The 14628-nt window shown below is 41.2% G+C and overlaps 1 protein-coding gene across 2 annotated transcripts in view; it reads left to right on the forward strand.

Annotated features, from left to right (window-relative positions):
- LOC107596427 (ras association domain-containing protein 7-like) overlaps positions 1 to 10572 on the forward strand; it is a 13617-nt gene extending 3045 nt beyond the window's left edge. Inside the window, exons 2-6 of one of the 2 annotated variants that reach the window (XM_016287169.1) lie at positions 4864 to 5013; positions 5099 to 5982; positions 9101 to 9257; positions 9451 to 9558; positions 10365 to 10572. In XM_016287169.1, coding sequence (XP_016142655.1) covers positions 4911 to 5013; positions 5099 to 5982; positions 9101 to 9257; positions 9451 to 9558; positions 10365 to 10396 — 1284 coding nt within the window. In that variant the 5' untranslated portion in view covers positions 4864 to 4910 and the 3' untranslated portion in view covers positions 10397 to 10572. The remainder of the gene's footprint in view (positions 1 to 4863; positions 5014 to 5098; positions 5983 to 9100; positions 9258 to 9450; positions 9559 to 10364) is intronic. The other variant, XM_016287167.1, reaches the window with a different exon arrangement.
- Positions 10573 to 14628: the final 4056 nt, after the last annotated feature.

The raw sequence follows: 14628 nt of genomic DNA on the forward strand, positions 1-14628 counted from the left end.
ATGCATTATTTGAATGCTTGGCCAAAGAGATGTGTCTTTAATCTAGATTTAAACAGAGAGAGTGTGTCTGAACCCCGAACGTTATCAGGAATGCTATTCCAGAGTTTGGGAGCTAAATGCGGAAAAGCTCTACCTCCTTTAGTGAACTTTGCTATCTTTGAATTTTGACGTGACGTGGCCAAGTATGGTGACCCATACTTGGAATTAGTGCTCTGCATTTACCCATCCAAAGTGCACACACACAACAGTGAACACACACACCGTGAACACACACCCGGAGCAGTTGGGGGTTCGGTACCTTGCTCAAGGGCACCTCAGTCGTGGTATTGAAGATGGGAGAGAGCACTGTACATTTACTCCCCCCACCTGCAATCGCTGCCGGTACGAGACTCGAACCCGCAACCTTTGGGTTATGAGTCTGACTCTCTAAACATTAGGCCACGACTTCCCCAAGAAGATGGCACTTCGCCCGAACAGGAACTTGAACCCTAGACCCTCAGATTAAAAGTCTGATGCTCTACCGACGGAGCTATCCTGGGTACTACCAAAAGTCCAGAGTTTTAAGACATTAGGGAGCATGATGGATTGTAGCGTGGTAGAAGACTAGTTAGGTACGCAGGAGCTAACGCATTAAGGACCTTATAGGTAAGTAATAATATTTTGTAACTGATACGGAACTTAATAGGTAGCCAGTGCAGAGACTGTAAAATTGGGGTAATATGATCATATTTTCTTGACCTGGTAAGGACTCTAGCCGCTGCATTTTGGACTACCTGTAGCTTGTTTATTGAAGATGCAGGACAACCACCTAGCAGTGCATTACAATAGTCCAGTCTAGAGGTCATGAATGCATGAACTAGCTTTTCTGCATCAGAAACAGGTATCATGTTTCGTAACTTGGCAATGTTTCTAAGATGGAAGAATGCTTACTAGTATTTTTTTTTTAATAGTAGAGTTCTTTTTACACTTTCCTGTTCCTTTTTCATAAAATTTGACTGGAATTCTTTAGCAGGAAAAGCAAGGTTGATGCACCTGTAATGCTGCATACCTAAGGCGTCTGACTTTGTTTGGCGATACTATTTACCTGTAGTCGTCAATGAACTCACTCGAGAGAGAGAGAGAGAGAGAGTACACTCCTCCTTTTGCACACAATGGGGATGGTTTAGATATGCTGTTCTACGTAAGCAGGCCAGTTTCACCCCTTTAACACAAGAAACCTAATGCCTGTGAGACACATCCCTGAGCCTGGTTCTGGCTGGTTCACATAACAAATGGAATTCAGATGGTTTAAACATTGTTCTTGGTTCTCATGGTTCACTGAGTAAGAATTCCATCAACATACAGGCTCTTATTTAGTGTAGGTTAACTCTCAGATGACATTTCAGGTCAAAAAAAGAGAGTCTCCTATAGGTCCTTCAGCTGTCAAAATATAGAGGTCTTATGACCACCACAATGGAACATCTGTCATCATCAGATGGAAGAAATAGCATGAAACCTGTATTTCTAGTTTGCCATATGGTTCTAGTAGCATGTGCCCTCCTGGGTACTCCTGTAAACTCATGTTGACAGGGAAACATGAGAAATTAGATGTTTTTCCCAAGCATATTTGCGTTTCACACCTTCAAAAACATCATATTCAAACAGCTGACAATTCAAACTTGAAACATGTAAATATGATTTAAAGTGTAATTCCTGATGCCGGTTCATTACTAGTTTTCTATTTCAACACATAATGTGTTACTCTAGTAAGTCGAGTCAGTTAGAACCACTGAATCTTTGATGTTCCTGCTCATGGAACTGGTTTAGGGTTAATGGTTTTAAATTTCAGGAGTGGAATGTTTCAAACTAGGCTGATTTCATGGGTCTCCACACTTCACGGCAGATTTGTGTTTAAAAGACAATGGGAGAACAGAGACTGGTATCTACTGCAGGCCTGCTAATGGAGGTGGATGGTGTATGATTACAGTCACATCATCACATCTGCTACAGACAGCTAGGAAGTTCAGCTTGCTGAGTAAACACTTTTTTTTCTAGTAAGATATTATATTGTTAATATTTATTTTCTTTTTATATTTTTTCTTTTATATAGTGAAGAGGAAATCTTTAGCTATGGCACTGTGTGAGGAACTCACTATTGACATGTAAACAGAACATTTCACTTTACCTGTGTAGTTTTTAGAATAGCTGAGCAAAATACGATCTGTGGATAACATTGCTTAGAGAGACTTCCACATTTTACTTTACAATATAAATGATACACGATCATGTCTCAAATGTGAATTCTGAAGCTACAATAAGGACTACTGTTACCACAAGGAAGCAGGTTTACATGTTTGATGAATCAAATGACTATTGTGTATAGCAGTAATAAAAACGGAACTGAAAGCTACCATTGCATTAATGCATTGTGTTTACTGTAGCAAGTATTGTACGCTAATTATAAGGCAGTACATGATAATATACCAATAATACAATGATAATAACCCGGTAATCATAACACCTGCTTACCCGAAAATGTAATGTTTTTCAGTACTGTTAATGACACATACAGTAGGAGCAGTCATATAATTATGACAAAGATAACACAGTTAATTTGCAGGTTCACACAAAACTTATTTTGGGTTCCACTCCCTGTGCTGCTTTTTTAATTGATTTTCTATGTAAAGATGTACTAGATTGACCATTGTGCATGAGCATTGAGCACTTTTATAAGAATACATTTCGAGACCTTGACTTCTTTTCCATTCATTAGTGCTGCAGCTCTGCAGTTGCACACAACCTGATCTAATGAGAAAATGTAGCTATTTTACGAGGTGGCAATTTCGTCAGAATTTGCAAGGTAAGAAAGGTAAGTCTGAAGAAGGCCCACACAAAACTCCACCCTAAACCTAACGTCAGTGGGGTGTAAGCAAATTATACAAAAGCATATGAATGAGATCGAAAAAATGTACACAAATTTGCTAAGTCTCCAATTTGCCAAAATGTACAATTGTTATGAATTGCCAACAAGAGAGTGTGCTGGTTGCATAGCTAATGTTTTGCAGTGTGTCACATTTTAAAAGCAAAAACACATAAAGACTAAAATGTACTTCTTTATATGCGAGGGGATAAAGAAAGGTAATTTCTGACATCACAGTTTACTAATATTTTACAGCTGATGTGTGAAAGCTGTCTTAAAAATAATCAATGTCATTGTGCTGAAATAAGTAAATGATTACATTTAACATAGGTGTGGCTTAATCAAGCTAAATACATGATATCTTTGTTATAGTAAAGCATTATGAAATACAAGCCATGAAACGTGAGCTATGTTCTGTGCAGACACCAAAGACAAACAACATATTTCTCTTATCTTTTCCCCTTATCTCTTATGGTTATTGCCGTTTTGTCAAATTAAATGATCTGGTTTAACAGGCAGAAGTGTTGTGACTGTGAGTACAGTACACACATTCTTTGAGCATGTGAGCACAGTTTCAAGGTTTGCAGGAATGTGAAGGTTGGTTAATGATTGCCTCAGGAGTCAATATGCAGGTTGAGGACATGAGACACTCTCACTCACCTCACAGTGCATATTTAAAAACAAACAGCCAGTTTAAGAGTGTCTTCAAACCTGTTAAGTTGCCAGAAGAAGCTTGAATATCAGCGCGTCCCTAAAATGTACATCACAATCAATGATAACTTGCAAAATAGGGCTGATTGCTGTTGTCAGAACATGCTCAAGGGCAGATATCATTTGATCAATGACTTCTCATTAATGTGTTGGTTGAAGGAGTTTATTGGCTTGCATTGCTGATGTTTTCAAAAAAAAATGTGCCTGGTTCATTTACAGTCTGGATGAAGTTGAGAACTGAATAAAATCCTCATGTTCCTCATTTTACCATGCATGCATACTTCTAGGGAAATGTGGTGTCAGGTTAAAAGTGATCATGCTCTTTTGAACCATGTTCTTACAGTTACATGACATGTGAATCTTCATCACAACACATCTTTCTGATGTACTCTAAAAACATTATCTAACAGTAACAATGTTTTAATACATTATGGCATTCATTGGTTTAATCCATGGCACACTTTGCCATTATCTGACTTGTAAAGCAGCATTCCTCATAATCGAATGGCAAAACATTTGGAGTGTGTTTTTGTACTGTCTCTTGTTATAGTTTCTGTTAGTTTAGTTAGTTTAAACTATTACATTTAAGTAAAAGTTGCAATTTTCACATCTGAAGTACCAGAATCTGGAATGTTCCCAGTTTAAAGTGTGACCTGAGCTACTTAGCCTTCATTTAAAAAAGGACCCAATAATGAAAATTCTGTCATTGTTTACTTATCCTTACGTCTTTCCAAACCTTTAAGAGTGTAGTTCATCGTCAAGTCTCAAATGAAGATTTTTGTAGTGAAACATGATAGATTTCTGTCCCTCCATGGAAAGTTCATGCAACCAAACGGTTGATGTTTCAAAATGTTCATACAGACATTGCGAATGTAATCCATGAACCAATGATGTTTACAAGCAAGCAAGATTGTACTTCTGTTTACCATATTTCATGTGCTGTATGTTTGTGCATTGATCAATATTTCCATGTGAATAAAAGCCTATAATAAATATTCATCATATAAAGCAATTGTGTACCTTCAGAAACCCATTTAAGACATTTTACATCCACACCGGTTTCTCTATACATATTGCAAGGCTTTTAAAAAAATCTCCCTCGAACATAGCAGAGTATGATAATCGTTTCTCAGCAAGCATTTTAACAATCAGTGCCTGACAGTTCACAACTGTATTTTGGTGGTTTTCTAAGTGCAGTTATTCTCTATATTGTAAGTAATTGGTTCTGCATTTTAATTGTTGTATCTGTTCAGCAGATCACTGTCATGTAGAGACGCTCCTTACTGACTTTGTCACAGTCATGGAGCTGAAGGTGTGGGTGGATGGTATTCCACGTGTCGTCTGTGGCCTATCAGAACAGACGTCTTGTCAGGATGTAGTCATTGCCCTTGCCCAGGCTATAGGTAAGTTATTGAGCCTCTCTCTGTTTTGCTCTTTGAACAGCTAGTGCGTTTGTATTTTAACGTTCGCTCTTAATGTGCTCTCCAGGGCAGACTGGTCGTTATGTTCTTATACAGAAACTGCGGGATAAAGAACGCCAGCTTGTGGCCAATGAACGCCCATTGGAGTCCCTGGCTAAACTGGGCCAATTAGGCAATGAAGTGCAATTCATCCTACGGCGCACCGGTCCCACAAGCAGCGAAGCCTCAGACCAAGGTCGAGCCCCGCAATTACCCAGACTTCCAGATCCAGAGCCCCTCAAACTCAAAGAGCCAAAAAAAGCTCTTACTTTCAATCTGGGGCCCTCCACATCACCCCGAACTCGTGTAAAACAGGTTGAAAAACCACCACGAGACTCCCAAGCACGAGGGGTGTCCCCATCTCCGCCCTCGTCTCTTGCCCAAACTGGTCCATCCAAAGACACACTTTATCAGCAGATACTACGACAACAAGGGCAGCTACAGTCTCTGCAGGGACAGGTGGAGTCTCTAGAGAGGGAGGTGAGCATTTGGGATCGGGCTCCTCCTCCAACCCTTTCCCTTGACCTCCTTGAGAAAATGGACCACCTACAGCAGCTTTTAGGGCGGAACGAGACAGAGTTGGCCCACGCGTTGCACTGGGAAAATGAATTTCAGTCTGAGGTTCAAAGAGAAAAGGACATTCTACGGCAAACAAATGAACTCCATTTAGCTCTGGACAAACACAGTCAAAGGTTGCATGACACAGACAACCAATCAGAGCAGCTAGAGCGAGATATCAAGCTGCTTTTTGAAACCAAGAGAAACGGTGTGCTTCAAGCCAGACCCAGTGTTGAAGAATCTGTAGTTATAGCAAAAGAACAACTGGACAACCATCAGCATCACAGGGCTGTACTGCAGGCATCAATTGAAGAAATAGAAAAGGAGTTAAGGCTGGCAGAAGAAGAACTGCAGGTCTGCATTTCTGTTTTTATTACTAGTTATTATGTAATTGCCATATCATTATTGTTTCACTAGAGGTTAATCTTCTAATACTCATTTGTTTATTTATTTTCGCGTATGAAACATTTAAATGTGCACAATCAAACATAATCAAATATTTCTCTCATAAAATGTGAGATAATATTGCAGACACTATAGGCTCGCTGAGTGGGCAAGTACTAGAGTATCCAAAAAAGGACAAATAAGTTATACGCTGCAGCCTAATATGCCTTCTTACCTGGTAAATAAAAACAGCATGCCAAAAGAGTAGTTTGTCCATAATAGCATCTATTATGGACAAACATAATTTAGAAAATTGAAAAACAGTTGGTGAAACTTCCCCGGGTGGCTACCTCTGTTGAGATTCTTGAGTGTGCGTTCGATGGAAGCTTTACTATCCCTTGAGGTCACATGACACAGCCAACGCAGATGTTGTAGGCTTCGATTTCATTCATATTACACACATTCGTACTATATATCCATCTTATTTTGCAACATGGAAGTAAAGCCATTTTCTGAGAATGTGTGAGACTTCAGATTCATTTACCACTATATAGAAGAACTGTAGTACAAAGTGTACAAAGTGTAGTAAACATGCCTTTTTAATGTCCCTGAAGTAAGTTCGTTGGTGTTATTATTACTGTTGCTATGTTTTGTGTTGCTAGACTTTTGGACCTGTTTTGCCCCCGTAGTCCTTCCTGTGTTTCATTATTTGGTCATGTTCCTGTCCTCGTTTAATTTGATTATGTTCCATTGATGTCACCTGTGTTTCCCTGATTGCCCTGTGTTTAAAAGTCCTAGTCTGTTCAGTTTGTGTTTGTCAGGTCTACTTGTTTCTACGTGTGTTTGCCCAGCTCCTATTGTGGATTATCCCGTGTTTTCATCATTAAAGACTGAATGCTACTCCGTGTCTCCTACATTCTTCCCGCAGCAGCGTAACGTGACAGAAGACCTGACCAACACAGTTACCTCTGTGTTTTCCCCTACGTTTGTTTTCTCGTTTTTCTCTCAGTGTTTTTGTTTCCGTTGTGTTTCTTGATATGGAGCCCTTCTTCCGCCTGGAATTCCTCCTCCGGCTGGAGCAGGGGGACAGTTCTCTCGAGGACCATACAAGACTGGTTCGGCTGTTAGCTAGCACCACCAGCTACCCGGACGACACGCTCTGCTCTTTTTATGATGTGAGCTTGAACACTGCGATCAGAGCGCCGTCGTCCGAGGATGGTCCTCGAGAGGATTTCGTCGCCTTCGTGGAGTGGACTCTGGCGAGAAACGGGTCGCAATCCACCACCTGCCCCATGGATGATCTCATCAGGTCCACTCCAGACCCAGCCCACCATCTCCCCGCGATGCGGAGCATCAGCCCGAGCCCACCGATGACGGAGAGCCAATTCCCACTGCAATCGACAAGCCAGCGCAAAGCCAAGCAAATGAGCGGAGGATCGCCCCAGACGTGAAGCTCAATCTATCAGACCAGGTGCGAGAGCTGGCGACAATGCCAGCCACGAGGGAGAAAGCCGCGGACGGTGTGAGCACGGAGAGGAGCTCCGCCTCCTGCACCGCGGCTGAGGGTGCGCTGAGTATGGCCCGGCGAATATGCCACACCGAGGAGGAGAGGGCTTCAGTCCCCGAATCCAGTCCAGAGCACCCTCCGGTGCCCGCTCCTAGAAAGTGCCCTCCAGTGCCCGCTCCTTGAAAGCGCCCTCCAGTGCCCGCGCCTTCAAGTGTCCAGAGCGCCATCCTGTTCCCGTGTTCAGCCTAGAGGGGGCTCCCGATCCAGAGTTTAGCCCTGAATGCCCGGAGGCTCACAAATGCCCACCCTCCCACCAGCTCCTGCCTCCGCCACCGTTGTCGTCTGGCAGCCCCTCTGCTTGCCCTCAGCCCACCATCATTACGGTATGAGTTCCGCGGGTCTGCCATCCTCCAGCGTCGCCTTGGCTGGAGAATCCCTCTCCTCTGCCTTCAGCCTCCGAGGCCCGGACTCCGCCTCGGCCCGTAGACCCAGCGGCTCCACCTCGCCTCCACCATCACCCGTCGATCCACCGTGTTCGATCCCGCACCTTCCGGGAGGGGGCGAAATGTCAGTCTTTTGGACCTGTTTTGCCCCCATAGTCCTTCCTGTGTTTCCTTATTTGGTCATGTTCCTGTCCTCGTTTAGTTTGATTATGTTCCATTGATGTCACCTGTGTTCCCCTGATTGCCCTGTGTTTAAAAGTCCTAGTCTGTTCAGTTTGTGTTTGTCAGGTCTACTTGCTTCTACGTGGGTTTGCCCAGCTCCTATTGTGGATTATCCCGTGTTTTCATCATTAAAGACTGTGAATGCTACTCTGTGTCTCCTACGTTCTTCCCGCAGCAGCGTAATGTGACAATTTGCCTTGTTGCTATGTTGCAATGTAAATTTTTTATTTACAGAAGCTTTGATTATAAACAGGTAGGATTATAACACGATTTCAACTCAACATGTCCACGTATTTTGGATCACCCTGTCAGAGTTTAGTTTACGGTAATGACTTGCTGACTGTACAGTATACCTTAAATAAAACATCTTTGTACTAGTTGTTGAATCACACCGATACATTAATTGCAGTCACACAAAAGCATGTTGTGTGCTCACCATGACTAACTGAACCTCAGGGCACCATACACACTACCTCACTATTGCTTCATTTGTTGTCTCACTCCCATCAGCAAGGGCAGTACTATATTCATTCATCCTACAGGTTGTTGTCATTACCAACAATACTAGTCACACCTTTAAAGGGTGAAATAAAAATGAGTAAGTTTATGGAAAACAAAACAAGACTCATCTAGTAGCGCAAAGGCAGCATCTTTAAGAAACAATATGTCTGTGATGATTAAGCAGGAACCACAGTAGATAACAATTATTACTGTTCATGGTAGGAACGTACTGTATAAAAAACGACATTTAAGACACACCGCTTGGACATTTGATCTCACTGTAGAGGTTAAGTCCGTGTGGGTGTTTCATTACAAGAAAAGAGAACTGTGTGATAAAGGAACATTGCCGTTTGAAAGTCACTGCTTCAGCTTTTTCTCCAACCCAACATTAAATCTCTCTTATGTTCCCCTGTAGGCTAAAAGCATAGAACTGGATGATCTGAATAAAGAGCTACGCCAGTGTAACCTGCAACAATTCATCCAGCAAACAGGAGTCACTCCAGCACAATCCAATCAGCAAACCGAAGAGATTGATTTTACTCTCCTCAAGCCTGATGGACAGAGTGATGAAGGTGTGTAAAGCTACATACAGTTTTCACAAGCCACTAGTTAACAAGGTATTTTCTGCTATACATGGGGGTAAAGTGTTTTTCAAATTTAAAAAAAGATACTATCTGGTGGTTTCAGAGGGACACTGTCTATACCTAACCAAACAACTTAAGCTGGCAAAGCTTAACAGTAGTTTTTTGTGTGTGTTTATGACAGATTCGAATTCCTCCATCTTGGAGTTTAACCCTCCTACCACTGCCAAGCAAATCTTGGGGAATCCACGCAGCCTCCAGAACCCACTTGTCTCCAGCCTTCATCCAGAGGGTGTGTATGTGTGACACACAGCTTGCACACCGCTGCCCTCTGCTGGCCTAAATCTTCTGCACCTCTACCTCTTCCTGCTTCCCAGAATGCACAATATTTCACTTGCACACCTCCTGTCCTCGCTGGTGGCTCTTTGTCTTGTCAAAAGCACTATAATGGGCATTTTTCTGATCAGACAATTCAACTGTACTGCAAACAAGACTTCCGACATTTATATTTATTAGTTTGTTATTTTTTGAGCCAGAAAACAAATACACTGTACTCACTTTGTTTTCTGGGGTTTTCTACAACAAGATAGCTGCATCTTGCTGTGTGTTAATAGCGACTGTCAAACTACCACAAAAAATAATCGGCTTTCCATTTTGCTGAAACCTGCACTGCCTTGGGGTTCTTTCGTGCAGGCTCACATGAATCATGAGCTACCGGTGTGCTTTGCTCTATGGCTCCTGCCTGGAACAAGTCTTTTAAGTAGAAAGAAATTAAGTAGTTATTAATTTTCACATCCTTCTATGGAAGTGCCTCCAGTGGATGCTGTTCAGAGTAATCACGTGGGTGTACAGAAATGTCGCAACAGACTCAAGGTCAGGCTGTCTGACTGTAAATGGAGCATTTTGATGTTTGTTTTTGAGCTTTTATGCTGCTGTTTTTTAAGCTAGAGCTTTTTTCTTTTTCTTTTTTTACATTTCTTCCTTTCGTCAGTCTTCCCTATATCTGTTATGTGAAACATTACCCCCAAAAGTGTGTTGAACAACATATAGCATCCTCCATGAAGCCCAGAACCTCATTCCATTTTGTGTGTCTTGCAGTCCTGTCATCGAGAGAGACATCATGGCGATAAAGTCTGGAGTACAACCTCGAGGAATTATTCACTGTTCACATTTTGTCTGAATATGTTAATTATATTTTCTTTTGTATGACACACAAGAATAAGTCTATGTAAATACAGTTCTGTCTTTGTAATTATGAAACATTTGAATGTATTTTAACAATTTACATATATGTCACTAACTAAAAACATACCAAAATAAAAAGAAATTATTACAAGATTTTAAGCTTATTATTATTCCCACTGTGCAATTTGGAGAGTCAAAACACATAAATACTTTTATATCCATATATATTATACAACTGATCAAAACATATTTAAGATTTAGCACCACAAAACCATTTTTATACTTAAACAGGTTTCAATTTATAATTAAATTATATTATTTTATAATTTATAATTAATTTAAATGATTTAACTATTTATATTTTACAATAACATTAAAGTTGGTCTGGAAATCCTTTGTTCTGAAGATGAATTAACACCATCATCATCACATGAGAGTGGTGATATGTTGTGGCATGGTGAATCTCAAGTAAAACTGTGCTTTAAAACCAGTGAACTCTCACCCAGGGTTTTTCCTGAAAATAATCATTACCAGTGGCAGATGGTTGTGGCATAGGTGAATTAAGTGATACACTAAAAGTAGAATTAATCAAATCACAAAATAAAATGTTCCTTACCTACTTATATACAGTACATCCACTGATATACAGTTGCAGTCTTACTTAGTTTAGACTCTGCTCTAAGGATTCTACTGAGATTCTACTTGAGAACATTATCACTCATAGCAACAGTCACATCCCTGTACCACCCATGAAATCTCAACAATAATTTCAAGCTACAACAAGCACATGACCATCTTAAACCAGCTGATGACCAGCCAAGGACCAGCTTAAACAAGCAGTCATGCTTCAAAACATGCCTAACCAGCATATGCTGTTTTTTCCAACAGAGACCTACAGGTGGTTTTAGGGCAGGGTTTTGTCGTCTCTGTCCCTCAAGGTCCACTTTTCTGCAGAGTTTAGCTCAAACCTTTATCAAACTCACTTGCCTAAAACTCACTAACCTTGATTAGCCTGTTCAGGTGTGTTTTGTTTTTGGAGCTAATTCTGGAGGAAAGTGGAACTCTAGGGCCAGATTTGAGAACTACTGTTTTTAGAGGAAGTGACATTTGATTTGGCAAAAGTCTAGTCTAGTGCAGAATGAGTCATTCATATTTTGGACTGTTTTTCTAAAAGAGAAAGTCTGAAAATTTAAAGGGGTCATTTGACGTTGCTAAAAAGAACATTCTTTTGTGTATTTGGTGTAATACAATGTGTTTATGCAGTTTAAGGTTCAAAAAACACATTATTTTCCACATAATGTACATTATTGTTTCTCCTCTATGCCCCGCCTTTTTGAAACGCATCGATTTTTACAAAGCTCATCGGTCTGAAAAGTGAGGTGTGCTCTGATTGGCCAGCTATCCAGTGCATTGTGATTGGCCAAATGCCTCATGTGTGTGACGGAAATGTTACGCCCCTTACCATACTGTGATGCCGTGTCCCGGCCGGAGCGACGAGACAAAATCATTAAAACCCATTACAAACGAGGCATTTGTAGCATCCAGTGGGGACATAATTATGGATTATAATGACTTAGGGGCTGTTCACATGTCGCGCCTAAAAACGTGTGGAAAACGCTAGGCGCGCCGCTTTCTGCTTTTTTCCAAAGCATTCGGGCGCTTCCACTCCGGAGCCATCTGCCGTTGCTAAGCAACCATGACCTGTTCTCTCCATGAAGACGCGGAAGTTTCAGCAAAGGAAAAATGGATTTGCAGCACTAAAAATCGCTTGCAGTAGCTCTGCTACTAAATTTATTTAAAAATGGCTATCCCTTTACAGCTATGATCAGCTGTTCCTTCATCTTGGCTGAGCTTTCAATGTTGTTACGGGAAAGGATGAAGCTGATTGTTGGTTCTTGTCACATGACCTGCGGTGCGCTTGCGGCATTCTGAAAAGTTGAAATGTTTTTATCTCAATGCGGCGCAGATGCGCCTGGAAAAAATGAGCGCGCAAAAGACGCCATATGGGAACGGCCCCTTATACTGTCTTTTTACGCGTTGTGTTGTGTCGCGCCGCGTAAACATAAAACCATGTCTGCATTTGTGATCGGATAAATGACAAACTACAAGTGCTACTCTACACTGCTCAAAACTCGCGTTTGAATCATCAGTGGCAAATCCTTTAAAATTACAGTCTGTGAGTCAGAACAGCCGGCATTGTAGTCTACTCTTCCAGGGTCAGGAAACAGTCCTCCATAAAATGTGCTGCACACAAATGAATATTTGGGTTGAACTGTTCTGGAACAGTGTTGTAAATACAACTTAACCACTGTTTTCTAGTTGTGTCCTCTTTTGGAAGGCCAAACAAAGTAGTTTCGCTTTCACAATGAAACACACAGCGCCTTCACGACATGGCGGCGGCGGCAACAACAATACTACAGCGAGAATAAAAGTTACGCCTTCTTTCTTTGCGTGAACATTTGGGCGGCGTTATGCAAATCTTCCCACATCGTGACGTAGACATGTGGGGGCGTGTTAGAATGAGCCGTTTTAGGTAGGCGTGGTTGACTCTTAACTTTTATAAAGAAGATCTCTTTGGATTTGAGACTTTAGTCTTTGCAACTTTACAGATCTTCTTTATGCACCAAGAGCTTGTAACACTCCAAAGAGAAAGGAAAAATTGAAATCGCATCATATGACCCCTTTAATCTACTTTTTTTGTTGTTGTTGTTTTCAATGTTTATGCATACGGCATGTCTTAACGATAACCCATATGAAAGAGAAATCAAAAGTGAGATCTCTTTAACTTCTCAAATGTTTCTCCTACTTTAAGATCGAATGGAGATTTTTGCTTGAGTCTCCTGCTTCTCAAACTTGTCTCCTGAGACAATGCGCTTGCGGCATTCTGAAAAGTTGAAATGTTTTTATCTCAATGCGGCGCAGACGCGCCTGGAAAAAATGAGCGCGCAAAAGACGCCATATGGGAACGGCCCCTTATACTGTCTTTTTACGCGTTGCGTTGTGTCGCGCCGCGTAAACATAAAACCATGTCTGCATTTGTGATCGGATAAATGACAAACTACAAGTGCTACTCTACACTGCTCAAAACTCGCGTTTGAATCATCAGTGACAAATTCTTTAAATATGTCAGAAGTGCCAGACTGTCCTTTCAGAGTTGGAATTGCCCCACTTTATAGAAACAGCCTTTGTGCACAGAAGCATTGTAGGCTACTGGTTCAGGAAACAGTCCTCGTCCTCTGTAAAATGCGCTGCACACATCTGAATATTTGGGTTGAACTGTTCTGGAACAGTGTTGTAAATACAACTTAACCACTGTTTTCTAGTTGTGTCCTCTTTTGGAAGGCCAAACAAAGTAGTTTCGCTTTCACAATGAAACACACAGCGCCTTCACGACATGGCGGCGGCGGCAACAACAATACTACAGCGAGAATAAAAGTTACGCCTTCTTTCTTTGCGTGAACATTTGGGCGGCGTTATGCAAATCTTCCCACATCGTGACGTAGACATGTGGGGGCGTGTTAGAATGAGCCGTTTTAGGTAGGCGTGGTTGACTCTTAACTTTTATAAAGAAGATCTCTTTGGATTTGAGACTTTAGTCTTTGCAACTTTACAGATCTTCTTTATGCACCAAGAGCCTTGTAACACTCCAAAGAGAAAGAAAAATTGAAATCGCATCATATGACCCCTTTAATCTACTTTTTGTTGTTGTTGTTGTTTTCAATGTTTATGCATACGGCATGTCTTAACGATAACCCATATGAAAGAGAAATCAAAAGTGAGATCTCTTTAACTTCTCAAATGTTTCTCCTACTTTAAGATCGAATGGAGATTTTTGCTTGAGTCTCCTGCTTCTCAAACTTGTCTCCTGAGACAAAAACTCTAACACTCTCACAATGTTCTCCTTTAGAGTTTTAAAAGAGATCTCAACAACATCACACACCATGCTCAGATTTTTCTCCTTAGCTACAGACACTGGATCTCTCACATTTGTCTCTTTTAAAGCTTTAGAAGAGATCTCAACATCACACACTGTGCTCAGATTTTTCTCCTTAGCTAAGGACTCTGGTGGGCTCATATTTGTCTCCTCTAGTGTTTCAAACAAGATCTCAACAACATCACAGATTGTGCTCAGATTCTTCTCTTTAGCTGGAGACTGGATCTCTCACATTTGTCTCCT

Source organism: Sinocyclocheilus grahami, unplaced genomic scaffold, assembly GCF_001515645.1.
Source record: "Sinocyclocheilus grahami isolate Dianchi unplaced genomic scaffold, SAMN03320097.WGS_v1.1 scaffold219.1, whole genome shotgun sequence".
NCBI classification, from domain to species: domain Eukaryota; kingdom Metazoa; phylum Chordata; class Actinopteri; order Cypriniformes; family Cyprinidae; genus Sinocyclocheilus; species Sinocyclocheilus grahami.